Below are 27,701 nucleotides of genomic sequence, written 5' to 3'. Positions count from 1 at the left end.
ATGAAAGGGAGAATGTAGGGAGCAAGGAAACAACCTTGACAAAATACTGCAACAACCATTTTCTAGGCAAAAAGAGCTGAAACATTTTTTTAAGTCTGAAAAAATTAGATAACAATTGAAAACAGCTCAGGTTCCTCCTTTCTAATTCACTGAAATATGAGAAGGGCAATTCTGTTATAGCCAATCTCAGGTAAAGATGTTTAGCCTTTCTGCAGAATATTTTTTGGGTGTGGTCTACATAGTGGAACTGACATGAATTGAATGAATTACTGTTGTACTGAACTAGCAGAATTATTTCATTTTTTCTTGTATGAGATCAAAAAAGAAATCTAATCTTTTATTGCTCCTTGAAAAAGTTATTATTCACATTCTTTCAACATGGCAAATGAAAATTATAATATATCCATATCCATAGGTATTCAGTGAAACCATGTGGGTCATTGTAATAATGTACATAATGTTATTATTGGAAAAGATGTTTTTGGTAAACAACTTTAATTAAATTTAAACAGAAATGCCAAGATTCAATATTAAAGATCGGTTGCAAAAAACAAGTCTGCTGGTGATCTAGCTTCACCATTGAAAAACAATTTGGGAAGAAAGGTTAAATATGAACTAAAGACCAATATATATTCCTTTATGTTTTAAAAATAATAATTATAACTTTTATATTTTTATATGTATTACATTTAGCACTAAAAATACTCCAGATTCTTCACATGTTGGCCTTATAAAGATGTAAAAATTTTAGTAAAATAAAGTACTGTATTGAGATTTCTGGGTAAGGAGGAGAAATCAGGCTTACCTGAATCATCCCAGGGAATATATAACATACTGTAATTCATGATAAGGTTACATTCAAACTGAGAAGTCCTGCTTCATAACTTAAGACTACAGTCTTTTTCCACTTATGAAATAATAACCATTGAGTTCATTTGGAACTGTGATGTCATTCTCTTAAGTGCTAAGCTACATTAGTTTAAGAATATACGGGCCAATTAGAAAATGTAGCCTTGTAAAGTTATTCATTTATTTAGAATATGTATATGTTCTAAACATGGCTTAACTCAAGCAATAAATGACTTCATGAAGCATACAAAATAAAAAAGTAAAATGGAACATGAGCCTAAAACAAAACGATTAACTGGTGATCAGAAACTAAGATTTATTGTACCACATGAAATGGGAACTCAGCTCATCTTGACCCACGTGCCAGGGGAAAGAGTCCCAATTTCTTTTTTTAAAGTCTGCATATAATGGATGGCCAAAAGCCTTCTCCGAGAAAGGACACTTCCTGGGTTTCACAAGGTAACATTGCTTCAAAAACGGGACCCAGAGCATCACCTCATTGGAGCATGTAAGATGGACAGAAAATGTTAAGAAAAGGCAGTCATGCAAATAACCTGGCAGTGTGCCATGCAGGGCTTTGTAGATAATAACTTTGAATTAAATATTTATTACTTAATGCATCTTGGAAATACTTAGATCTAGATCAGACTAAGCACCATGGTGCCTGAGGGATCCACTATTGGTGCTTATCATATTTCCCATTCTGACTTTTTAAAATATATTTAATTAAAAATTAATTAGGAAGATGTCATAAAGCAGAGGTGGGGAACGATGGCTCCTTCATGACTTGTGGACTTCAACTCTCAGAATGGCTGGCACAGTCATAAAAGGGTCCTTGCTCCCCACCCCTGTTATAAAGCAAAATTCTAGGTTCTTGCTGTAAGGACCAGTCTCTCTCCCCTCAAAAAATAAGTATGAACTCTTGAAACCCTAACCCCCTCCCCCATAGTCCGATGTGGATTCCACCAATCCGCAGGTGCGAACATGTTATTTTCCCCTCGTCCCTGGGAAAGCAACGAAGGAAAGGTTCCCAGGAGTTTTCTACCGGTGTTGGAATCTATATGAATCCTTCTCTCTTTCAATCTCTCCAAGAGGTGAGATATTTAGGTTACATTGAGCGGAAAAGAATTAACTGTATCAAAACCACCACCACTCTTTTCTTCCATCGAAGAACGACCGATACACAGATCTGACACTTGCATCATATTTATAGGAATGCCTTAGAACCCCCACTCCCACCTTAATTTCCACTGGAATTATATCATGGAGTTTAAATAGCTACTTTATGAGAATGTCCATGTCCCATCCTGTCAAGTATTTTGCAAATAGGCAAGCATCCCAAAGGCAGTCATTTGATTAACAGGCCCACAGTTGTATTCTCAAAATTCTAATCTGCTTCTGTCCATACTGTAGAACATTACTGAACTTGAAATGCTTTTCTGTTATATTAAAAATCCTAAGTTCCTTTTGAATATTAAAATCTTTTATTTTTTTTAATCCAAAATGTATTTCCTAAATTAAATTATGTGACTTAATTAACAGTTGTAATTAAAAGACATTTAATATGCTTTCTTTAAAAGGCCGATTGGTGGCTAGTCTTGTTGCTGAATTTCTTCAGTTCTTCAATCTTGATTTTACTTTAGCTGTGTTTCAACCTGAATCAAGCACAGTAAGCATTTTTAATATTTTTATTTCAACATTATACTCTGATATTGTTCTGGTTTAATGGAACCTGAATTCATTTTTAAACTTAATTAGTATGCTGTTTTGGCAAATCCTGAACGGGAATATAGTCATGCTCACTATAGATTAAATGCAGGAGAAGTTGAATCCAATGTTTCAGTGTCTCATTTATGCTGTGATGCTATAATTAAATTACAGATTTCTGAGTTTTTGTTTATTTGACTTAGACCAAGATAGAAGTAAAGAATATTCAGTTAAGTAGCCTATAACACAATGGTTGTCAATCTTTTCTTCACCATGGACCCCCTTTAAATATATTTTGTGGCCACAGACTCTCAAGATTTAACGCAAAATTTAAATCATAACATTTCTTTAAGCTTGACAACAAGCTTTTGTTTTGGATAATTCAAAAACAAGCTTCTAGGTTTAGAAAACAATTTGCATTTTCAATATCACAAACTTTAGTTGCTCTATAAAGACCTACATCATATATGCTATAGATAATTCTGAATGGTTCTGGGTGACGTAGTGTAGTGTAGTATAATATAAAATACAATACAATACATTTATTTACTTACTATAATTGGAAGTTATACTATAACTTGTGGACTTCAACTCTCAGAATGGCAGGCACAGTCATAAAAGGGTCCTTCCATAAATGAACATTTTTTCCAGTACAACCATGGTTGGCTATGTTTGTAGTATCTGGTAGAGAGCTCATTTACTTAGCTTAAAATTTAAGCTGGAGAAGAATTTGGAAGGTGAGAAAGCATAATACCTGTCACACCTCAAGTTCATTTGTATAGAAAACTGTAGAATTAAATAACAATTCTACAAGACCAATGAAAAATGGGAAAGTTAAAAGAAAAAGAGGACATTTGTGGCACGGACATCTGCATATTGTAAAAAGGAATTTATGACTATGAATTTTGACATGAAAATGTTTTATATTCAGTTTGCTGTAAAAAAAATTTTTTTTAGAGAACTACTAAATTTCCTTTTGGCTTAGAGTTGCATATATGTGTACATGTGTGTGTATCTGTGTTTGTGTTTTTGCAGTCAAATGGACTTGAACCTCGAGAAAGTTTAGCTCAGGACTTGGGCATTTTAGAACCTAAAGCCCCAGTAGAGGGGCCCTTGCTACTGGAAGTGGTCAGAAGATGTCAGCAGAAAAAAGGCTTTTCTAACAGTGGAGATGTAAGACTGTTAACATCCTAACCATGTTAATGAATTCTTCATTTTGATGTAGGTACTTTGAAGAGCAAATTACTGTTGAAATAGTGATGTTTATTTAGAATGTTTTGTAGTGTTTCCTTTTGGAGAGAGTATGTCAGTACCGTTTTTGTGTGCATGTCCAAGTCAATCTTGATTCCTAGTGATTAAGCAAACAAGTTACTTAAGTTTTCTTGGCAACATTTTCAGAAGTGGTTTGCCTTTGCCTTCTTCCTAGGGCTGAGAAAGAATGACTGGCTCCAAATTGCCCATCTGGCAGGATTCGATTTCCTTAGTCCTGTTCAAACATCTTAACCATTGGACCATACTGGCCTTTATATCTCTACTGCTTAATTGTATTCTAATAAAATCATATTTTATATTGACTGGTTTTCTACATTTCTATTTAGGTAGCTCCAGTAATATCTGAAAATGTACATTCACCTCCAAAATCATCAGATGAAAAATCTAATATACTTTCAGTGCCAAGTAAGGTAAGCTGGAATAGTAAAACAAAGCATATTTTTAAAAGTGATATTTCTAGAATCTAATGTTAGTCTACAAATTATTTGTAATATTACCAAGGTAAATATATATTACCGTAATAGCTATACCACAAATATATACTTACATTAAAGTTATAAATTTATTTTATAGAAATAATTATGGAACTTTATGTACTGTATGCACATACAGAGCAATTGCAGGTTGATCCTTCACTGTTTTCAAAAAATTGCTGACTTGTGGTTGTCAAAACTGGAGATGAGAATGGCTTTGACAAGCTTTTCAGCCTAGCAAATCTTTGTTTTAAAATTATTTGAACTATCCTACTGCTGAAAGCTGTTTTGAGGCCTAATCACTGGCAGCTTATTGAGATTTTCATAGTTGCAATTGAAGCTCCACCTTCCCTTGGCATTTCTTTTAGGGATGAAGTTGTAAAATAGCTTTGGACAGAAATTGCTTAATGGGTTTGATTTGGAAAATATGTCTAGGGCACTTGATATTTTAAAGCAAAACAAACTAATGTATAGTTAGCAAAAACATACAAATAGATTTTTATACAATCAAATATTAGAATTGATGGTAGGAAGCACCAATATGGCTTTTTCAATAAATCATGAATAAAAATACCCTAAAATTAAATTGTCTCTGATTCTTAAGTATAGTACCATGTTATTGGTCTGTGGGAGAATTATTCAGTAATTTTATTGTCTTAACAATCCAACTTCACTCTACTGGGGGTCCTCGGCTTACAATAGTCCATATTGTGATTATTCTGAGTTACAATGGTACTGAAAAAAGTGAATTTCACACTTACAACTATTGCAGCATCCCCATGCTCACATGATCAAAATTCAGGTGCTTGGAAGCTGACTCATATTCATCATCTTTTATAACTTCTGACAAGCAAAATCAATGGGGAATACAGAGTCACTTTATAGCTGTGTTATTAATTTAACAAGTGCTTCACTTAACTGTGGCAAGAAAGGTCATAAAATGGCGCAAAATCTACTTAACAAATGTCTCGCTTAGCAACAGAAATTTTGGGCTCAATTGTGGTCCTAAGTCGAAGACTACCTGTATTTCGTATTTCTCCTATTTAATTTTTATCTTGTTAAACCATTCTTGACCTTTTTTAGATTTCTAATGTTCATGTTCAAAAATTGTTTAATTATACAGATGAAGTTTTTTTTAGGACATACTGTTTTTTGTTATACACAGAAACTTAGTGGGGCAGATTTTGATAGTGATATCTGAGCAAGTAATCAATAGTGTTATAAGTTTTAGTAGGTTTACTAAAAAAAAGGAGTACAGGATTTTCAGAGGGAAATATGCCAGTATTGTATAGCATTAAAATAAATATTGAATAAATATTAAATTGACTGTTTAATTTATGATTAAGAGATAATTAATTTTTCTTTCTCAGAGGGAGTGATGCCCAGATATTTAAATAAAAAGCAGTGATACTATTAAACAAAGATAGGGCAAATATGAAGATGTGGCTCCTGGGATTCTTTTGAATTCTTCTGTTCATTCCATAGGGATGCAGAGAAGAGGTCTTTTTCTGGAATGCTTTTTCCACAACCCTCACCAAATTTGGCCCATTTAAAGTTAGGTCTTTTCACAATTTTTCCCACAATTTTTTGTCCCGTTCTGTTTTATTTTCAGAGACCTATACTGCTAGAGTATGGCTAGACAAAACAGACAAATTTCAACCTTGTTTATGTAATTTAGTTCCATCATTCTATTGGTTTGGAAAGTTTTTTTTTTTAAAAGAATCCTTCTTTTGATCATGAAGAGGTTGCTATCTCAAGTGAAAATTCTAGTTAAAGTGATTAAAAAAGAAATAGTTACAAGCCCAGTTGTATAGTATTTGGAAGATACTGACTACCAGTATCTGAATCCATTGCCGTGTGCCTTTTAGCCAGGATATTTGATTGAGTTTGTTTTTGGTTGCCTTGGTGGGAATGTATACCAGGATCTACTGTATATGAGAGGAAGTCTGTCTTTTAATTTTCTTCAGTATACTTAATCCTTGCTTATCAACTGCCTTATTCAGCAACCATTTGAGATTACAATGGTGCTGAAAAAAATAACTTTATGATCAATGGTCACAATTGTGACCCTTGGAGCATCTCTTAGACACATGATCACCATTGTACTCATTGCTTGTTGCCCTGGGCTTGACCTGTTGTAAGCAGGCACACTTTGAAAACAATGAGCTGGCAAAAACAAATGATTCTACATTATGTACCTGCTTCCTCTCCAATAAATGTGAATTCAAACATTAATCCCATTCTTGTTCATTATCTCAGCACAGGGGAACATTCCAAATGGCAAGGAGTAGTTACAAGGCAAACAAAAGTCAGTGTCAAACTGATTAGTCTTGTCAGTTTTGAGCCAGCTATCCCAGTGTTGCTAGCTCCAAAGGGTGGGGAAGTGGGGAGAAGGAAAGCACAGTCTCTGTCATGTGATTTCCTACTGAGGTACCACTTCCCTTAATGATCAAATTGCCAGTTGCAATTTTGTTAGCTAAACAAGGACTTTATGTATTTGGGGGTTTTGACAATATTTTCTGAAATTTGAGAATACTATTTTGCAGGTGTAGTTTTCTAGGTCAGGCCATGTTCATAAGGTGGTGTTGTGAGGCTGCTATTTTATATACACATTGGCCTTTAGCATTCTATAAGATTTTATTTTGTCTTCATACTGTATCTGCATAAATTGTGAAGTGAGATCAACTAGAATAAAAGATCTTGACAAGTCATTATATATTTTGAAGAAAAAAGAAATAATATCGATTCAAATATAGGTTTAAACGAATATAGAAAATACACTTTTTAAAAAGAAAAAATATATAAATAAAACACAGGTGTATAACTAACAGTTTTAGCTAATGTTTACCATCTGTCTCTAAGGATGTAATCAATAGTGTCATGTTCAAGGATGATGTGTATAAGGAAAAAGTTCAAATGAAATCTAGGCAAGAGATAAATGGTCACAAATTGTTACACGTGGGATAGAAAAGCAGATCAGGAATGTTTTTAATTTCCAGCAGTTGACAGTTATACAACCTTGGTTATATTAGATTAATCCAATGTGCTGTATGTAGGAGTACCTTGAAGAGTGTCCAAAAACGTCAGTTAGTGCAGTATATGAGAGCTGAACTACTCACTAGTAGTGCATAATAACAGAAATCATGCTTGTACTGGAGGAGTTTAGTTGCTGTTCAAACTGTTGATTTTATTCTGTGCATAAAAAAGTTTTAGGGCAGAGGTGGTATTCAGCAGGTTCTGACCAGTTCTGGACAATCGGTAGTAGAAATTTTGAGTAGTTCGGAGAACTGGTAGTGGAAATTTTGAGTAGTTTGGAATACCACCTCTGACTGTCCCTGCCCCCATCTATTCTCTGCCTCCCAAGTCCCAGCTCATCGGCTGGGTCTTCCTTGGTTGCCCTGCACAAGAGAACAGAGCTGGAAAGCAGGTTAGTGGGGTGGGGAGAGAATGGGGGATTTTACAGTATCCTTCCCCTGCCACGCCCACCAAGCCATGCCACGCCCACCAGCCACGCCCACAGAACTGGTAGTAAGAAATTTTGAATCCCACCACTGGTTTAGGGCCTATTTATCTGAGTGACTTAATATGAATCTGTAGAGAAACTAAGTTCGGCAAGAGAGATCTCCTTGAAGATAACTGAACTTTCATTGTTTGATGGATACACAGAAGCGTTTTTCTGTATGTAAAACAGAGAGAATCTTTTCAGTATAGTTAACATGTCTACTGAAGAGAGAAAGGGTAACAAATGATACCTTGTTTTAACCTGAACGTAGTGTTTTGGAAATGGAGAACATAGATCCCAGTGACTGTTTAGAACCAATACCATAGATCAGAACTTGCAACTAATATGTTACGTATAATTGAGCTGTATACAGATAGTCCTTGACTTACAACTAGTCACTTAATGACTGTTTGAAGTTATGATGCACTTGAAAAATGCTACTTACTGCCTGTCCTTGAAGTTACAACTGCTGCATCAGTCTTTTACCACATAAAGTCATATGATTGCATTTTGGGCACTTGGCAACCAGCTCTTATTTATAACCAGTTGCAGCATCCCGCAGTCATATCACATTTTGCTACCTTTTTTTGACGTTTCCAACAAAAGCGTCCATTGAGTAAGTGGATTTGTACTTACTGGATTTGCTTAACAACCATGGTAACTTGCTTTATAATCACCATAAAAATAGTCATAAAAGTGAGTTTGGTCAGGTGGTGGCTCAAGTTACAACTGCAAGAACAGCAACTTACAATTGCAAATTCTGGGCTCAATTGTGATTATAAGTTGAAGACTACCTGTAATTGCAAATCCAGCAATACTCTATAGCAGTGATGGCTAACCTTTTCCACATTGCATGCCAAAAGTGCGTGCACATGCTTGCGTGCCTGCACCCATGATGCAATGCACGCGCAACTCCCCCTGTCCCCTGCACATGCGTGTGTGACCCCCGCATGCTTCTGCGCATGCATGCCCATCTCCCACATGCACGGCAGATAGACAATCAGCTGGCTGGCGGGGGGCATGCGCACGCACAGTGGGGCTCTTCCGGGCAACCTCTCGTGTGCTGGCAGAAGTGGTTCTGCGTGCCACTTCCGGCATGCGTGCCATAGGTTCACCATTACAGCTCTATAGCATGGAACAGCCAAAAAAAAGGGGGAGGGGAACTATTAAACTCCATGAGAGCCTGAAAATGAATTATTCCCTTCCCTCTAACTTATATTCCAAGTACTTAAGGTAGAGCCAATTTGAGTTTCTTTTTTATATTTTCCTCATTTTCCCAAATTTAATTCGTGTTTTTAAGCACTTTTCTGTAATGTGGAAAGGGAAGAGAAATTCATGGGAGACATTTTTTATTCTTTCAATCTATATGAAGAACATATTTTCTGCAAGGAAGCCTTGAGCAATCAGAATCAGTTAAAAATGATAGTATCTGTTTCCATTTTCCAGTATGTTGCAGAGAAGAAAGCAAGATGGCACTATATGCTATAAAATTGCATCATGAAATTCAACCGGATTGTTTTTTTATCAACTGCTTGTTTCAGTTTTCAAGAAGACCTACAATACAAAATGTTTTAATAATACAGAAGTCTGTTCCATTGATTAGAGAGTTATATAACAACACTTGTATTGCCTAGCATGGTTGCAATATTTTTCTACATATAAAGGGCTTGTGTTGTGACAGCAACATTGCCAGTGCTGATTGACAGGAGAACTTTTGGATTTCAGATTTTATGACTCAGTTTTTCATACTTTCTTTGATTGGTAACTAATTGGATGATACTGAATACTTTAAAATGACATCTACTTGAACTATTCTAAATAATCAGGGATGTGTGTATTTAGGAAATGTAACTATGTAACTGATACAGCTAAATTAAGCTAACATTACCTATGCTGCCTTAAACAGATAAATGGTGCTTTTAATGTATGTACAGTAGCATTTCATAATGAATTATGAATAAGTTTTATTCAAATGATGTTGATTAGCCTGGATGTACCGTTTGAATTTTCAATTCAAGTTGTATACATTATGTTAATTTTAAGGATAATTTTTTGAATAGTAATAGAAACTATATAATCAAAGACATTTAATATACTGCAACCTGGAGCAGTATGTTTTTTGTGGCAGAAAAATAAATGTATTCTCTATTTCAGAGTTGAAACTTTTCTCCTCAAGGCTGCAGTTTATTATAGAATTGTACATTGAAAATTCTATTCAATAAATGGGCGTGATCAGGATAGAAAAGTAAACTCAGATAAAAAAGTGGTGGACCCAAAGCAACATTTACAGTTTAAAAAGCCCTAGCAAAACAAAACAAAAATCATATACCGTGTTTCTCCAACAATACGGCCTCCCCAGTAGGAAGTCCCAGCATGTTTTATAGGCATAAAATCAAATTAAGCCCCTCCCCCCAAATTAAGGCCTATATTAAACATGCGAAATGGGGGGGAATGGTGGGGGGGGCCCTTGCTGTTAGGAAGTACCGTATATGCCGGCGTATAGACGACCCGGCGTATAAGACGACCCCCAACATTTCCACTCAAAATATAGTTTGTTATATACTCGCCCCTCTTCCGCACGCCTTCCACTTTTGCACTTTTTTTTTTTTTTTTTTGAGGCACTTTTGTCACGTGGAACGAATCCCGTGAAGCTGAAAGGAGCAGCCAGCCTTCTCCCAGCTCCCAGGAAGCGAGGCTCGACCGCCCGGGCTCCGCTGAGGTATCCGGCTGGGGCTGTCAGGAGTTGTTACCGCTGGCGCGGCTCCGCTGCTCCAGTCCCGCGTTGCCTCGGGAAGGGAAAGGCAAAAGGAAGAGCCGCGGCGGCGCTTTGCAATGGCAGCAGCGGCTCCTGGTTTTGCCTTTCCCTTCCCGAGGCAACACGGGACTGGAGCCGCGCCAGCGGTAACAACTCCTGACAGCCCCAGCCGGATACCTCAGCGGAGCTCGGGCGGTGCGAGCCTCGCTTCCTTGGGAGCTGGGAGAAGGCTGGCTGCTCCTTTCGGCTTCACGGGATTCGCTTTCCACGGTGCGCAAAAGTGCCTCAGCCGCGGGCAGCCGCAGTGCTTCCCAATTACTATTTGCCGGCGTATAAGACGACCCGGCATATAAGACGACCCCCAATTGGAGGCATCTTTTTCAAGGCAAAAAGTCGTCTTATACGCCGGCAACACGGTACTTTTGTTGCATATCCGGATATGGTGCTGCCTATGTTGACTTCGGCGTTGGTGGGGCACTTCATATCGGGAGACCTTCCGCCACCGTTGCTTTCCCTTCTCCCCATGCTGCCGTGGCATTTAGAGCAACACTGCGGCGTTTGGCGTAGCCACGTGCGGCCAGCCAGGGCTCCTCCCTGCAACCGGAGCCCGGCAGAGACACTCGGCTTCAGGCACTCCTGTCGCCGCCTTCCCTTCGCCTCCGAAGGCAAAGCCAATTCTTTTAAAAAACGACGCCCTACTACCGGTACAACAAAGCCTCCCCTGCCCAAGAGGGCAGCCCAACCTCACGTGGGGAGGCGAATCTCCCGGGGTCGTAGCGCAGGATCGGCCCACCCTGGCAGAAGTGCCCAGCCGCCATCCCTGCCTGGCGCTGGGCAGAGCGCGAAAAGCTTCGCCTGGGGCGCCCAGCGCAGCTGACAGGCGGGCCCTTTTGCCCGGCGGAGCTCTCGCCAAGGCAGCGAGCCCGAACCTGAAGGGGCCACCGGGAGAGGCTGCCCAAGGCAGTGATAGCGCCCACCTGTCTGCGGACAGGGAGACGAGGCGACGGCAGCGCTGCTTCCCTGGCTGGCGGGTCCAGCAGAGAGAGCCCGAAGCCGCCCATCCTTTCCACCACTCGCCCATCCTGTCCCCGTCCCCACGCATCTCCAAACGCTGCAGCGGCAGCTCCAAACGCTGCAGCGGCATGGGCATCGGGCAGAGGCGCTCACTCGGCGGGGCTCAGCTCGGAGACGGCCTAGCCGTTTTTTCGGGGGTCAAAAAAAAAAAAAAAAGGCCTGGCCTTGTTTTGTGAGAAACACGGTACTTAAAGCCCTCTCAAACCAGTATTACAATGTTTTGCCAGAAATGGCAGCAATATTATAAAAGTTTGAGATAATAAAAGAGTAGATATCACAGAGTAACACTTCCACTTTATTTAGGAGATAAATTATCAGTATCAGTTTTTAAAAGTTTAATAAAAAGTAAGATCCAGTTTGCATAATGGATTTATTTTATTTTATTAATCAATTTTATATGGCCACCCCATGTAAAGTGACTGAGCAGCATACCATAATGAAATATAAAAAGAAATGGAGAATGGTCAATTATTTTTCAGCAATACTGGACTTAATTTCATTTTTGCTTACAGAAGGACATCCTAGATAAACATGACACTGTAATAGAAACACTGAAATGCACTGGACAGTAAAATAAATTAGAAAGTTGACTAGAAAAGAGACTATCATGAGCCCAAGTGGAATGCATGATTCATTCCATATCTAATAAGCTTTGCAACTGAAGAAGTCAATTAGTTTTTCCAAGTGAAAGAGAAAAATTGCAAATGGAATTGCAAATGGTGGTGTTCATTTACAGTTCATGTGCTATTCGACAAAATCAATATTTTTAATACTAGGATTTTAAAGGTTTTTTTTAGTAAACACAACATAATTTTGTATATTAGTATTTAGTTTTACATGATATACCCACATACAATTTATTTTCATTTTTATGCCATTATTTTATTCTTATGTTCAGATACCAAGGTATAAAGGACATCGTAAACAGAAAAGGTGCTTGAACACAGCTGAGCAGGTAAAATGCATGAGCAGAAGAATCTGGCAAGTGCCTCTGTTTCTAACTTGAATAAAAGAGCAGCTTGCACTAAAAAGTAAATGCAACTGGCTCAGTTGTATTTTGGTAAACTAACTCCACATATATACAGGTGTAACATGTACTTTGAAATACACAATAATCACAATTATATGAACATTTAATGAAATGTATATAATTAAATTAGGTTGGCAAATACTTATAAGGTGCCCATTTGTCTGGCTCCCTAATAAGTTAATAAGTGTTTCTACATGCTAATGCTTTGTGTCAAGTTTTACATCTGAATCCTTAACATACACCTATATTTATATAATTTAATTGGTATTGTTCATGAATATCAGTTCTTGATTTTTGTAAACTAATTCATGTATAAGATTTACTATGAATAAATGCAGAGGAACTTGGAAAAGTTTGAAGTACTTCCCCAATCTTGTTTGCAGGTTGGCTTAGAAATGAGATAGGAAAGCTCTAGGTTGAGGAGGGTCTTGGATGAAGCAAGGGAGAGAACCTTTTCAGTCCGGATTCAAAATGAGCTATAGTAGTGAGACATCATTGGTTGCACTTGTCAATAACCATTGAAAAGCTTGGGATAGAGGTTGGGTGTGTGTGTCCTGAGTCTCTTGGCAGCTACTGATATCACTGACCATGGTAACTTCCTGGACTGGCTCCGCAAATTGGGAGGCGCTATTTGAGGTGGTTCTCCTTTCTCTGTGGCTTGTACCAGTCAGTTGTGGTGTGGGAAGTGATATGCACCCCTAGGGCTCTGTCCCTTCCTGTTTAACATCAAAGCTGCTAGGAGAGATCCTCAGTACACCGATTGTACCCAGTTACACATCTTTAATCCATGCTGGACAAGTGGTGCTGTTCAGTTGCTGGCTCTGCACCCAGAGGCTAGAAGAGCCTGGATGGGGAAAACTGACTGTCTCAACTCTAGCAAGATGGATTAATTGTGGGTTTTGGGCTGCCCAGGATGAGGAGTTGATATCTCTGACTCTGGATGGGATAACACTCACCTAGAAAGATCTGGTGTGCAATTTGGGTTTTTCTTCTGCTGTTTGGGTGTTAGTTTGTTTTTTCTATTTGGGTCTCATCCTCATCCTCTGATGTCTCATCCTTTATAAAAAGCTATTGTTAATGATATGAAAACTGCTCAAATGTCCAATTTGCAAAATGTAGGCTGCAGACATTTTTGCAGGTAGTAGCTATCAGGGATTGTGTATCAGGATCATTTCATTTTTACTTCATCACCCTAAGGTTAAGTGTTACTTGATCTTACCAATAACAAAGATAGTATCAAAACCAGGCTTATCTCTTGAAGGAATGTAATGCAAACTTTTTCCTACAATGAGTGGAGTTGGTTCGGCTACTCACTGAACCTCAGGAAGAGAATGTTGGTGATTAACCTGTTTTAATCCTTGCTTCTTCCCAAAAGACACGTAATCAAAAATGCTTATAATACCATCTCCTTAAGACCATAAAACAAAACATATTACTTTGTTATTTATCCAATCAATCCCTTGTATCTAGATGTAGTAAGCCAAGGAAATGAACACACATGGCTAACTGAATCTCAGGCTGTTCTTGTTCTTAGATGTTAAAATTAACATCCATCCAACAACTCCCTTTTTACTCCCTATTTATGATCTTGTAAACCCTTAATTTAGAGTAGAGTCGAGATGACTGGATGGAGCTGAAACATCCATCCAACAAATGGACTTGAATATTTTCACTGACCGCTTTTGACAACAAGTGAAAGTCCTTGAAACCACTGAAAAAAGTGACTTATGGTTGGTCCTTGTAACTTATGACTATTGCAGCGCACTCACAGCCACATATTCAAACTTTGCACCCTTGACAATTGGTATAGATTTATGACAATTGCAGAGTCCTGGGGTCACATGATTGCCATTGATGAGCTTGCCAGCTGGCTTCTGACAAGCAAAGCCTGATTCACCTAACAACCATGTGATTCACTTAATGACCACGGTGATTTGCTTAACAACCCCAGCAAAAGTCTTAAAATTGGTTATTCATTTAACAACCCCCTTGCCTAGGAATGAAAATTCCAGTTCCAATTGTGATTGAAAGTCAAGGGCTACCAGTAGTTGAAGAATCTCAATTATGGTGGATATGCATCATTTTATATGATAGAATGTCTTACTAGTAATAATTTTTTTCATTTTTATACTCCATTCACATTATGTAGAATCAATACATTTTAGCATTGAACTTGCAATCTAAAGGAGAGATTTCTTATCTTTTTCTATTGTGATTTTCAATATAGTTTAAAAATTTCATGTTCTTCTATATGTTGGAAAAATATATATTTAGCAGGTATATGATTATGGATTTTATTTTTAACTTATTATTTATTTACATTTTCCATATTTGTAATCATCTCACTGTCACACAGTTCTTGGTGGTTTATAAAGTAAATGTTCTACTCCTTTTTTCCTTGCAGCAAATTATATATTTAAGATGCTGAATGTGGTAATTTAGCTATGAAGATGTGACAACTTGTAGAAATAATTGAACATGTTGTTTAATGCTGCTATACCTGACTATAGTCAAGTTGTAATTTTATATCTTTGGTATTTTTGAGCAAAAAAATAGGGATGGTATTCAAGCATTTTTTTCTAATTTCTAATATCCTTTGCAAAGAAAAAGTAAGACCATGGGTAATTTTTTTAATTTAGATTTTTTAAAGGTTATTTATGAAGTGATTGTGTAGCAATGGGTATTCAGTGGTTGGTTTTTTGCCTTATCTATAAATAGTTTTTTCTATTCACCATACTTAGACTCTCCAGTATTCAAAGCAGAATTATATATTTTACAAACATCATGTTTACCACTGAAGAAGTATCATACTGGGAAAATATTAATAGGGGAGTAGGAAAGAATGCTTAACCTCTCCTTATTATTCATTTATTACTAATTTGATTTTTTATTTTTACATGTCAATTTGTGTAGTATTACAGATTGCTGTTTATTTTCATTGTGGGAGTATTGGGTACCTTAAAATAAGTAGAAAATTGTTCTTAATTTTACAAGATTCTGGAATTGGGATCACTTCTTATACCTGCAATATAACAGACTGTGGCATTATTTAAGAGTTGTTTAATGTTGTTTCTTTAAGGTTATTGAAACCAGTCATAGTGATACAAGCATCTTGTCTGGAGAAGCAAAGAGCAAAGACAGCATTCATTTCTTACCAAATGAAATAAAAGTAATTTCTGAACCAAACAAAGAAATAGATACCAAAGAAAAAAATAATCTAGCAACAGAGGAGGATGCAGAGGGTGATTCTTTCTTTGATGATCCATTACCAAAACCAGAACAGTCATATGGTTGGTAAGTTAAATATACTGATCTAATGTATTTATTGGAATATTTTTATTTGAAAGATGCTAAATTTATTTTTACAGTAAATAAAGGACAGGCTTTTTAGAAGCTTTTTTTTTGTATAAAACAAATGATAAGTAGCTTGTTCTGCGACCTATTTTGCACTGCAAATTTTTTTTATTAAATTCTCCAAACTATAGTTATACTGCTAAAACCTTTATAGTATAGTATACTGCTAAAACCTTTATAGTATAGTATAGTATACCTTTATAGTATTTATAGTATTTCCTGCCTGAATAAAGTACAGAACACATTTTTTAAAGAAATAGAAAATATATTTTCTATTTGTAGTAGAATCTTTTGACTTGGAAATATTTACACTATATATGGAAATACATTTGACCATAGTCAAGCTATGATTTCTTCATACACATGACTACAAAAGATGCCACAATATTAGTGTTCCAGCTTGAAGGATCCTGTAATCAGCTGTGTACTTGCAAGGTATCTTCAGAATATGTTATACAGATTGTCCTTGATTTGGGACAAATTCTTTAGTGGCTGTATAAAGTCATGACAGTACTGAAAAAAACAACTTACTTATACTTGAGACTGTCACAGCATTCATGGTCACATGCTCATGATCCAGGCACTTGGAAACTGACTCACACTTATAACACTTGCAGCAACCTGAAGTCACATGATTGCCATTTGCAAATTTCCCAGCTAGCTTTTGGCAAGTAAAAAGGAAAGCTGGCAGGAAAGGTCATAAATCGGGGTCATGTGATTTCTTGCTTAATGACTGAATGACCGCACTGCTTAACAATGAATTTGTCAGGCCAAATTGTGTTTGTAAGTGAAGGACTATCTGACTATTTAAACTTTTCTAGAAATTTAGTTTGGTACTAGGAACCGCTATCTACATGGTATAAAATATATGTTCAGAATGATAAGCCGTGAAATGTGCTTAAGCCTTTTCATACACTAAATTGTCCTCTCATTTTGCAGTTTTATTGTGGTCATTCCATTTTGTATATGCAGTTTTTTCAATTTCAGCTAAAAATTGAAACAGTCAAAAGGCTGTTAATGAAAACTACTTTTTACAAGTTCAGAGAGTTAATCTGTCTATGAACTATGTTCTCAGAATTGCCTTCTGTGTTAAGAAAATTTGTAACTAAATCCAGAATTCTAGCTTAGTTGTATACAGGTTATATTACAATGTAATCTCTTTTTTCGTACAACTATTGATGTTGGACAAGGGTCTTCAAACTTGGCAAGTTTGAGACTTGTGGACTTCAACTCCCAGAATTCCTGAGCTAACATGACTGGAGGAGGAATTCTGGGAGTTGAAGTCCACAAGTCTTAAAGCTGTCAAGTTTAAAGACCCCTGATGTTGGAGATCAATAATTTTATAACAAAAATGTTTTAAAGCAGAAGTATGAGATTAAGTAAGAAATGAATACAGAACTTTGCATTCCTCACTTTGTAAAAAAAAGTCATTCATTTTGCTAGTTGTCATATTTTATTAATAAGTAAATGGTAAAGTGGTTGGAAGATGACTGCATTTTCCACCCTTTTTTATTAAAGGAAAAACGATTACAACAAAACAGCAAATGTTGCATCTCTTTCTGATTCATTACCTATAAAAAGTGGTCTGAATTCTTTGAGTGGAGTACCTCCATTAAAGGAGTCTGAAAGTAAGTATTTACATAGATATCTTGGCTGTACTAAACACAGTGTAATCCTAAATTTCATGGTTAGCTTGTATTACGTGATCAGACGTTAATCCATTTGTCATTTCTATTATAAGAAAAATGAGAGAATGGGATACGCATGACCTGTGATAGCTAATGCTTTGCAAAAAATACAGAATTGATAGCTGGCAACAAGATGTATTGTTTCACTGCTAAACTGAAGTAGCTTTCCTCCAAGTAGCTTTTCTCCAGGTTAAGTGTTAAAAATGGGATAGCAAAAATGTACTATTTGTCCTTTAGACACAAGACAGGGATTCTTTCTTCTTTTGCATTCCCACTGCATACTTCCCTTCCAAAAGCAGGAATGGATAGTTTGAACTCATTAGTCCTAAGCAAGCAGGTTTGAGGCTCTCGTACCACCAGACAGAAGAGACATCCCACTGGGTGAAAGTTGATCCAAGATAATTCCCATTGTTTAAAAAAGATTCATAAACCCCTTCTGGAATAGATTTTTTACAAATGTAGAGAAAATGAAAGTAAAAGATAGATTTTTGCACCCATTACTAGTCATAATAGCAATATATTAACCTAAAATAGGATTTAATATTAATAATGTTTTAAAACTCTTATGATTTATAAAGTGCAACCATCATTTTAATCTAATTTTTTTTTTTTTAAAAAAAAATTAAATAAAAATTAAAAAAAAAAACAACAAAAAAATAAAAAAATTTTTCCCCCTTCCTCCCACATAAAAACCCCATTTTCATATTTATTTTACAGATGCAAATTCAATTTTGAAAGATGTAAAGATGGTGAATTCTAAACTTGGATCACTTGAACTGGGCAAGTAGCTTATCTACAGAAGCACAGTTAAAATTCGTATATGTAGTTGCAGAATGTTTTTTCTAGGAATTAATATGGTTTGCCCTTACAGGTAATCCTCGACTAACAACTGTAATGGAGCCTGCTCGTTATGGTTGTTATATAATGATGTGCATAAAATGGGTCATCGTGTGGCAGACTAGATTTTATTACCTTTTTTGAGGTGGTTATTAAGCAAATAACCATAGCTGTTAACTGAATCTGCAGGTGTTAAGGGAATACCGCAGTTGTTAAGCAAATCCATTACTTTCCATGGGGCATTTTTTCCAAAAATTGGAAGTAAATTCAAGTTTCGGGCAAAAATGTCATAAATTATAGTTATGTGGGATACTGCAAATGGTTGTAAATGCATGCAAATGCAATCACATGACTTTGGGAGGCAGCCATTGGAACTTTAGAATCGGGTCATAAGTACCTTCTGGGAGTCCATCCATTGAATGGTTGCTAAGCAACTGGTTATAAGTCAAGGATTACCTGCTAGCGGTATACATTAAACATGTGTTATTTTCAAACTTCATTGTTTTCCTCAAAAAATACTTGCATTTTATAATAATATATATTAAAATATTACATTTATATGCTACCTGACTCTCAGTGACTGGGCAATTTATAATTGTTAAAAACATTTGAAAACAGAACAATACAAACTACAGCAGCACCAAAAAAAGAAAAAGAAAGAACAAAGATGGTAGAAAAAAATCCAGCAGAGGAACAAGGAAAAGGTAGAAAGGGGTATTCCTTACCCAAAGCCTGGGCAAAGAGCCATATCTTCAAATCCTACTAACTATTGATGTTGATGTCAAATATACTGTATAGTGAAAGGTTCAATTTCAAGTCTTCTAATTTTTCATTTAATTGTTTACAAACAGGAGAGGAAGATGAATATGTTGATGATTTCAACAGGTAAGAGAAAAGATATTAAAATTCTTAGGTTATTAATTTTCAGGAAGACGGCTATAAATGTATTGCATCATTTGAGAATAGGTCTATATTGAAGTCACTCCCTAGGAAAACTCCCAGCTTGTAGAGATATTATGTTTGTAATTTCACATATTTCTAATTAAGCTTACATTGTTTCTATTTCCCTGCCTAGTAATTTTAAAAAATGTTATGTGAAATAGAACCTCTTACCTATTTGGTGCTTTCAGGCCTGCCATGATTGAGTACTTCAAAAGGAGAGAGATAACCCTTGAGCTAAACTGAATGGGGAAACAGCTAATTAAGAGAAGCAGCTGGAGGAAAAGCTTATTTTTCGAAATCTAAGTTCTTATTGGGCTATGGTATGCACAGGAATACAAAATAGAGGCCTTGTTTTCCAGGAAAACACAGTACTCACCTAAATCTCTTCATTGTTCTAATTGTTTTCTGCAGTAGCACTATTCAATTCACTCTAAAAGGGCTTTGCACTTTAAAAAAAAATGGTGCTGGAAAATTTGTATACGCCATATGTTTATACCTAATATTTTAAACATTTTGTAAAATTGTAACTTTGGCTGTTTTTATAAATACTTTGATATCTGGCAATTCATATGTCATTAACTGTAAAGTCAATTGACATTGCATCTAGTTACATGCTTAGATGAGTTTTTAGGAGCAAACTATTTGTAAATCAATATTAAATTGGATTTGATGCCAAGTTATGAACTTTGTTTAAAGTAGTCTATGTATCATTTTATATGCACAATATTCTATGTAGGAATAAATCCTTTATAATATATTTTATTGCCCAAATACTAAATAATCATTTCAAAAGAAAATCAGGAATTTATGTTATTGTGTAATAAATGCTTCTGGCTTCTTATATCTCGATTACAGATTTTTCTTGTAGAGCAGGGTGTCAAATTCAAAGATACAGCCCGTGGGGTGCTTAAATCTGGCCTGCGGGGCCAGCCTGGAGATAGCAAAGGACCAGCCTGTGGTGCCTCTTGCAGCCAAAATGGGATGCGGGAGGGGAGCATGCACCCCACCCCTCCGTGTCCCATTTTCGGCCTGGATGGCCTCCTGCAGCACTTTGCTGGCCAAAACGGTGCCTGGAGGAGAACTACAATGCTGATCTGGCCCTCAAATCTAGTTTGACACCCCTGTTGTAGAGGTTTCAAAATAAAGAATAGATGGGACTAAATACTATTTCCCCCCAATGTTTATTATAATGTTATAAATAATATATTGCACTGTTTCAAGACAAATTTCAGTGCAGTAATATTTATGTAATATGATTAAATATGAACATTTAATTTTCATATTTTAATTTTTGCTTTTGTTAGCGCCAGCCATCGATCAGAGAAAAGTGAAGTGAGCATTGGTGAAGAAATAGATGATATTTCTATGGAATTAGAAGACTTCATTACTAGTGAAAAAGTATGATTTACTTTAATTTAACACTCTAATATCTATATAGTATATAGCAAAATAAACCATTACTGGGAAAGGAATTAATACCACAAATTGAAATTTATATTTCTTTTAGTCTATATATCGCTTTTGATCCAGAACTGCTCCCAATAAAATATAATTGAGCTGGCTATTGAATATCAGCAGATTTCAATATGGGATATGTTTTTTTAAAATATTAATAAAGGTTTGAGACAATCATATGGTACAGAAAAGGGAAGGAAGATGAGATTTTTGTAGCTGAATTGAGAATATTAACCCAAGATAAGTGAACAATTCCCATACCTGTTTGTGCTTGTCCCCAGTTTGTACAAAAATATGAAGTAGGAATTGCACAAATACTGATCATTAGAAATGCATATGGACTGTTTGCTTCTGTGTGGCTTTTCACATTAGTGCAAGCAGTGCTAAATAATCAGAAACTCAAAGGTTAATATGATGCACAGGTCTAAGATTCTACCTGATTTTACTTCTTTCCGTCCACAATTTATACGCAAAAAGCAGATTCTCATTTATGATCTTAAATGTAATAACTGGGGTGTGAATACCACCATACATAACTGTTGGCATGAATGGGAAAAGCTAGAGAAAAAGAGAACACAATGCATGCCCTGTTTTTTGCAGTGATCTATACAATTGCAGCTTTTAATAAAGCTCACAAATAACAAAATGAGACAAAGGGGGAAGGCTAATGAGAACAATGACCATGAGTGTATCATCTGTATACTCTAATACAGGGGTTCCCAACCTGGGGTGCTCGTACCCCCTGGGGGTGCAAGACAATATTCCAGGGGGTGCGAGAAAAGTCCAGGTAAATAATAGGTTATTGGCTATATGTTGGCATTTTTATTTTATTTATATTCCAGGGGGTGCGAGGTTCGAGTGAAATTTCTTTAGGGGTGCGGGGCGAAAAAAAGGTTGGGAACCACTGCTCTAATATGATTGCATGAAAAAGAAAACCTGCTGCTTTAGAAAAGATGGGAAGGTGGGGAGACAAACACAAAATCTAGTCATATTTCTTCCATTGACGAAGTAGGAAAATGCTGCACTGAAAAACTTGGCCATAATTTCATTAGTTAGTTAATTTAGCCCCAGATTCTAGAATAGCATATTTGAAGTGGTTGATGGCCAGATATTCAAGATATCTTGAATATCTCAAAGTGTGATAAATTTACCTGAAGAATAGCAATAGCACTTAGATGTACATACTTCTCCATAGCGCTTTGCAGTCCTCTCTAAGCGGTTTGCAGAATCAGCATATTGCCCCCAACAATCTGGGTCCTCATTTTACCGACCTTGGGAGGATGGGAGGCTGAGTCAACCTTGAGCAGGTCAGAATTGAAACCAGGCTGTGGGCAGGGTTAGCTTGCAATACTGCGTTCTCACCACTGCGCCACCACAGCTCCTAATAGGCATGAGCATTTTAGTTCAGTTTATTTCTGACTGCCAATTCCAAACAAAGTTAAGGCTAGTCTGAAACTTTGAATCAAGGTTGGATTATGCCACATTGTGAATGGGAACCTTTCTTCAATAACAAACATATTTTGCACTGTTACAGCCTTTATAAAAGGAAAATATTTAACAGTTAGAACATACATGAACCTGAATTTTAAGATTAGTAAAAATTTTCCCATTTTTTTCTCTCCTTAGCTCGAAGACCTCACACAAGACTTCACTGTTTCTCAATTAAGCGTTGAAGCAGATTACCTAGAGGATGTTGCATGAATAGAGAGCAGAAATCTTAAATGGTGGGACTGTCGACCTTTGTAGACTGTATTTTAAGACAATCAATCTCCTGAAATATCCCCTCACAAATCGTGCCTTCTATTTCAAGAGAAAAAATAAAACCACCCAACAAAACTGGAGAGGGGAAAGGTTTTAAGCTCGCAAAGAATGGAGTTTAATACTGCTGACTAGTTCAACTAAGGTAGTAGTTAGGTCCCAGAGAAATGTCTGTTGCAGGCGACAGACACGCCACCATTTGATTTATAAACATTCATAAGGGAAGAAATCCATAAAGCATATGAAGAATGGCAGACATGGTTTGATGTTATGGCAACTATCTGGTTTTTTTAGCTGAAGAAAGTAAGAAAATTCAGCAAAATTGCTATTTTGTTGACTCGGTTTTCAGTATAATTTATCTTTTAGCTACTGAAGTTATTTTAGTTGACAGGGCATAATTGACAAGATTCTCAAAATGGCAATAGAATACCTAACTTGATTACATGTTAGTTCTGAATTATGAATCCCTCAGGATTTCTAGCAAGTTGACCTTTTTTGCAGCTTTAAGTGTTTAGTTCTGTGTGGCCAAGATTGCTAAGTACTTCTGAATATTGCCGCTGAAATATGAGCCTTAACTTTAAACCTATTTTTATATGTATTAAAACATTGTTACCATTTTGTTTAATTTAATGAAAATTATAAATGATTATTAGCATGTTTTTTCTTTGAAACACAGGTGAATGCAAAATAAAAATATTTCCAAAAAAAACTTTAAAAGTTGTGATAAGAATCCTTTATTTAAAATAATCCTCTTTGTGATCCATGTTTTTTACAGAAGGATATGAACCTTGTTTAGCCTGCTTCTAGGCATAAAACTAACTTAAGTAGTCTGAATTTCAGTATATTATATACATGGCCATACTTATGATTAAATGCATATGTTTATAGATAAGCTTTGTGTAAGGGTTTTAATTGACACTCAGCAATATATTACCTATGATATGAAATTATATTTAACCTCGACCATTTTCTTTAGCATCTTAGTGCATATTAGTAAAAATAGACAATTTTCTTTCTAAGTTTTTTGGAATTAAAATCATCCCAATTACTATCAGCAAACTGGTATTGCTATCAGCAAATTGGTTGTGATTTGCAGCCTTCCACCAATCTGGTGCTTTTTAGGCCATAATACCTGTAATTCATATGAATTATAGCCAAGCAATTGATAAAGTATCAATAGAAAATGTTGCTTTAGATTGTCTGTGTTCTACGTGTTGAGTATGTTTAATAACTAAGTGATCCTTTTCCATACAAACTGTTGTGGAAACATTGTAAAGTTAAATTTTGGGCTTCCCCACTCAAACCTTGCTTCTGTAGTATCATGACTGGATAGAGTTCTAGAGAAGATAATTCAACACTTGAATATACTATTTTGCCACTTTAGTTCTAGTAACCCAACGATGGATTTCTGTAGTTTTTCATGAATTAATACTATTATGGTTGCTGAAGTCCATGCAACTGTTGCTATTTTTATGTTGAGCTTTGATGGGGTGGAGTCAAGTGGGATAAAATAGTGTTTACCAAGAATCCCTACTTAGCTTAAAAAAAAAAAAAACGTGTTGAAACTTGTAGACCTTGTGTTTTCATTCTGTTTTGTCCTTTTATAGATACAGTAGTTGCAAAAAATCTATTTCCTACCTAGACTACTGTTTATTGTAGGTAGATGGGAAAAAGAATGAGGATAACTTCAAAGGACTCACACAAAAAATTCCAGAGTTTTATAAGTATGCTTTTATTAGGTATTAGGAAAAGATGGATCTATTGAAGGTTAGTATAAAATCAGAAGTTTCCATTGCAGACTCTAGCCAAATTCACTTTTCCTATCAAATCATAAGCTGTGATTATAGTGGCTCACTTAATACCAAATACTAAGCCAGTGGTAGGCAATATTTGAAAGGCCCTCACCTAGCTCCATATTTACATCCAGTGATGTAATTATATCATCGAAAGTTTTTAATTATTTCTGGTATTGCACTGTACTTCCCATGTGCTCCAAGGGCCACAGAAGTTGTGGTCCAAGCTTCCTAGGGAGTACTAAAGTTGCAGTGTACTAGATTAATTTACCTGATAAATTGAGTTCAGTGGGACTTACTTTGAGTATTATACACAACACAGGATTGCATTTCAAGAGTATGAAACAGTAAGACTTGTAATGCAACTACACACACACACACACGGTGGGTGTCAAACTGGCGGGCCAGATGGGACATGCAGGCCACGCCCACCCCAGTTCTGTGAAGGGGGAAAACATCGCAAAAGTCACGTGACGGCAATGTGACACTGCAAGTTTGACACCTGTGGTATAATATCATTATCATTGGTTACTTGTGTGCAAAGCGCACAGAGCAGCAAACTTATTCCAATGAATCCTAAACACAGCAGCATCTTTGGCATATTCCCACTTGATGTCCATTGCAAGTCAGCTTTTAACATCTGTTACCTTGTTTTGTGTGGTCTACCCGATTTCCGCTTTCTGACGGCTCTCATACAGCATTTTTCAAGTATTGATGTTCTGGCAAATAAAGAATATAGTCAGCTAGGCACATCGGATGTTCTGTCCCAATGGTCTGCAATTTCCTGGATCTACTTCACTGCAAAATTTCCTCATTGGTGACATAGTTGCACCAAGTGACACCCAGAGTTCTCTGTAGGCAACATTGATGGAACACTGAGCTTTTGTGCTTTGCATGCTGTTATTGACATAGATCACTGTTGGTACAGCAATTGTCTTGTAAAGCTGTAACTTGGTCTTGCCTATTGGTAGAGCTGACTAAATAGGTCATAAGTGCAGAAATACTGCTATGGCTTTACCAATTCTGTATTTGACATCTGCATCTATGCTGTCATTTTGTGATGTTACTGAACTAAACTGTCGGACATGCTCTATTGGTTGTTGGCCAGTTGTGATTAATTTGTTAGGAGGGTGACTCCCAATCAACATGACTTTGGTCTTATCTGCACTAATATGTAGTCTTACTATTCTAGTCTCAGTGTCAAAGTTGGTAATCGTGTCTTGCAAGGAGGTGCTAGTTTCTGACAACAGTGCAACATAGCAAAATCAAGGTCTGTGAGCCTGGTGTGATTCTTCCAGGGAATTCCAGTGTTTGACCCATTCATTGCTTACCACATAACAGTCTATGGCAAGGAGAAACAAAAGATGGCATTTTTCAAATAAAGAGTAATTCCTTATTTCTATTTCCTTTAAGTTGAATTGTTATTTAAAATATTACAACATAAATCTGCAGATTTATTCAGAAATGTGGTCGCCTATTTTGGGCTTAAATGAACTGTTTTGGAAAATGGTATCCTGTCATATGCTGAGTGACCTATTTCTCAGCTACTGCACTGGCTTAACAAAATGACAAGATGACAAGGATTCTGCAAGGGATAAATTCTGATGACTGATGGGATTTTACAGCCATATAAATTAAATAGATATACTCTCAGAACATATAAAAAGGCAATTTGTACCTGGAAGCATATTCCTCCTGGGGGAAGTAGGAAATCAATCTTTCTGACTAGAATAATAATTTTCTAACAGCTATTTCTCATTTTAAGAAAAATAACCAACAATTGATAGCATGTAGTAGACATTTTTCTATCCAATTATCACCTTATATTCTCATCATAGCAAAAGGAAACATGCTAAAGGTACCCAATTTTTGGAGCTAGGATAAGTACGAGCTTAGAAAAGACAATGACTACAAATAAGAGACTGAACTGTCTTATGCATAAGGAATGAATGTAAGTACCACTGGCTGTTTGTTATACAATGTTGGCTAAGATTATGTGGAAATAATTGAATGTTAACATTTTTCTGCTCCAGCAATTTCATTTTGAAGGACAAGATCCTTTTTTGAGATTCTTTGCTAATGTCAGCTTTTAATCTTCATGACATCATTTCAGCAATTCCAGGCTATCTTTTTGCAATTCTCTCAATCAGCGAGAGTTTCTACAAAGATGTCTGCCAATGCTAGAATTGTAAATAAACTGTGATTAATAGTACCTGGAGGAAGTTAAAACATATAAGAGACATCTTCCTTGACTGTTGTTGTATTCTCACTCAATCTCAGATGATTCTCTAGCTTAAAAAAATAACATTGGAGGAAATTGGCTTTTTTAGACAAGCATAGTGATTATCTGAACTACCTATGTTTATAAGAGAAAGGAATGGTCACAGGTGCTCCTTTCCCTGCTGCAACGAGAAGAATCAGCCAAGGTGGTTGCAGGCCCTGGCCTGGTACATGATTTGGCTCAGCTCACTTCTGCCATTTTTAGTGGTAACACTAAGCTCAAGGGCCCAAGGAATGCATAAAGGTGGATATATAAGGCTTCTTCAAGTTCATAGACATATCCACATGGTTTTTTTTTTGGCAACAATATAGAAATAGCATTGTCTCCTTTAAGAGTACGTTTTCAATTTTGTAATCTGACCTACAGATATCCTGGTAGTCTCCAATCCTGACCCTGCTTTGGTTTTCTTTAAAGAAGCTAAGGTCAGCTAGCCACTGATACCTCTTACAATAAAATTTAATTTTTCTGTTTATGTAATCTATTACATATGATCAAGCCTTCTTTATAGTCCTACAAAGTATGCTGTCCTGGCTTTGTGTATGGTAACAGATGCCATGACACTTCATACTTTTTTCTGGAACATGACATTACATATCAATCTAAAATTTATATATATATATTTCTTAAGTTTTCACGGGTATTTATATGTATGGTATTCAGCTTTGTTTGGGTATTTTCCCACGTCATTCTAGTTGTGCTTTTAAAGTTGTAGCAACGTTTCGGCAGAATCTCAGAGTCTAGACAAACACTATACAGAAGCCTGATGATGGCAGATGAGATTCTGCCGAAATGTTGCTACAACTTTAAAAGCACAACTAGAATGACATGGGAAAATACCCGAACAAAGCTGAATACCATTTATATATATAATTTTGAGTTTTCATTAAGAGTTTTCAATTATATGGATTACAGGTTACTGTAGATGCTTTAA

General features: G+C 36.3%; 1 protein-coding gene across 4 annotated transcripts in view; it reads left to right on the top strand.

The window, feature by feature from the left end:
* CEP43 (centrosomal protein 43) overlaps positions 1–23,413 on the top strand; it is a 28,252-nt gene extending 4,839 nt beyond the window's left edge. Inside the window, exons 4-13 of one of the 4 annotated variants that reach the window (XM_026675218.2) lie at positions 2,430–2,518; positions 3,592–3,729; positions 4,155–4,238; positions 12,531–12,587; positions 15,742–15,956; positions 17,535–17,644; positions 18,422–18,484; positions 19,393–19,426; positions 20,788–20,881; positions 22,565–23,413. In XM_026675218.2, the coding sequence (XP_026531003.1) occupies positions 2,430–2,518; positions 3,592–3,729; positions 4,155–4,238; positions 12,531–12,587; positions 15,742–15,956; positions 17,535–17,644; positions 18,422–18,484; positions 19,393–19,426; positions 20,788–20,881; positions 22,565–22,639 (959 nt within the window). In that variant the 3' untranslated portion in view covers positions 22,640–23,413. The remainder of the gene's footprint in view (positions 1–2,429; positions 2,519–3,591; positions 3,730–4,154; positions 4,239–12,530; positions 12,588–15,741; positions 15,957–17,534; positions 17,645–18,421; positions 18,485–19,392; positions 19,427–20,787; positions 20,882–22,564) is intronic. The other 3 variants (XM_087968868.1, XM_026675219.2, XM_087968876.1) reach the window with 3 other exon arrangements.
* Positions 23,414–27,701: the final 4,288 nt, after the last annotated feature.

This window comes from Notechis scutatus, chromosome 1 (genome assembly GCF_049901735.1).
Source record: "Notechis scutatus isolate UNSWTSFEM ecotype Mainland chromosome 1, rNotScu1.2, whole genome shotgun sequence".
NCBI classification, from domain to species: domain Eukaryota; kingdom Metazoa; phylum Chordata; class Lepidosauria; order Squamata; family Elapidae; genus Notechis; species Notechis scutatus.
Note: the sequence above shows the minus strand (reverse complement) of the source record. Positions and strands in the feature narration are given on the sequence as shown.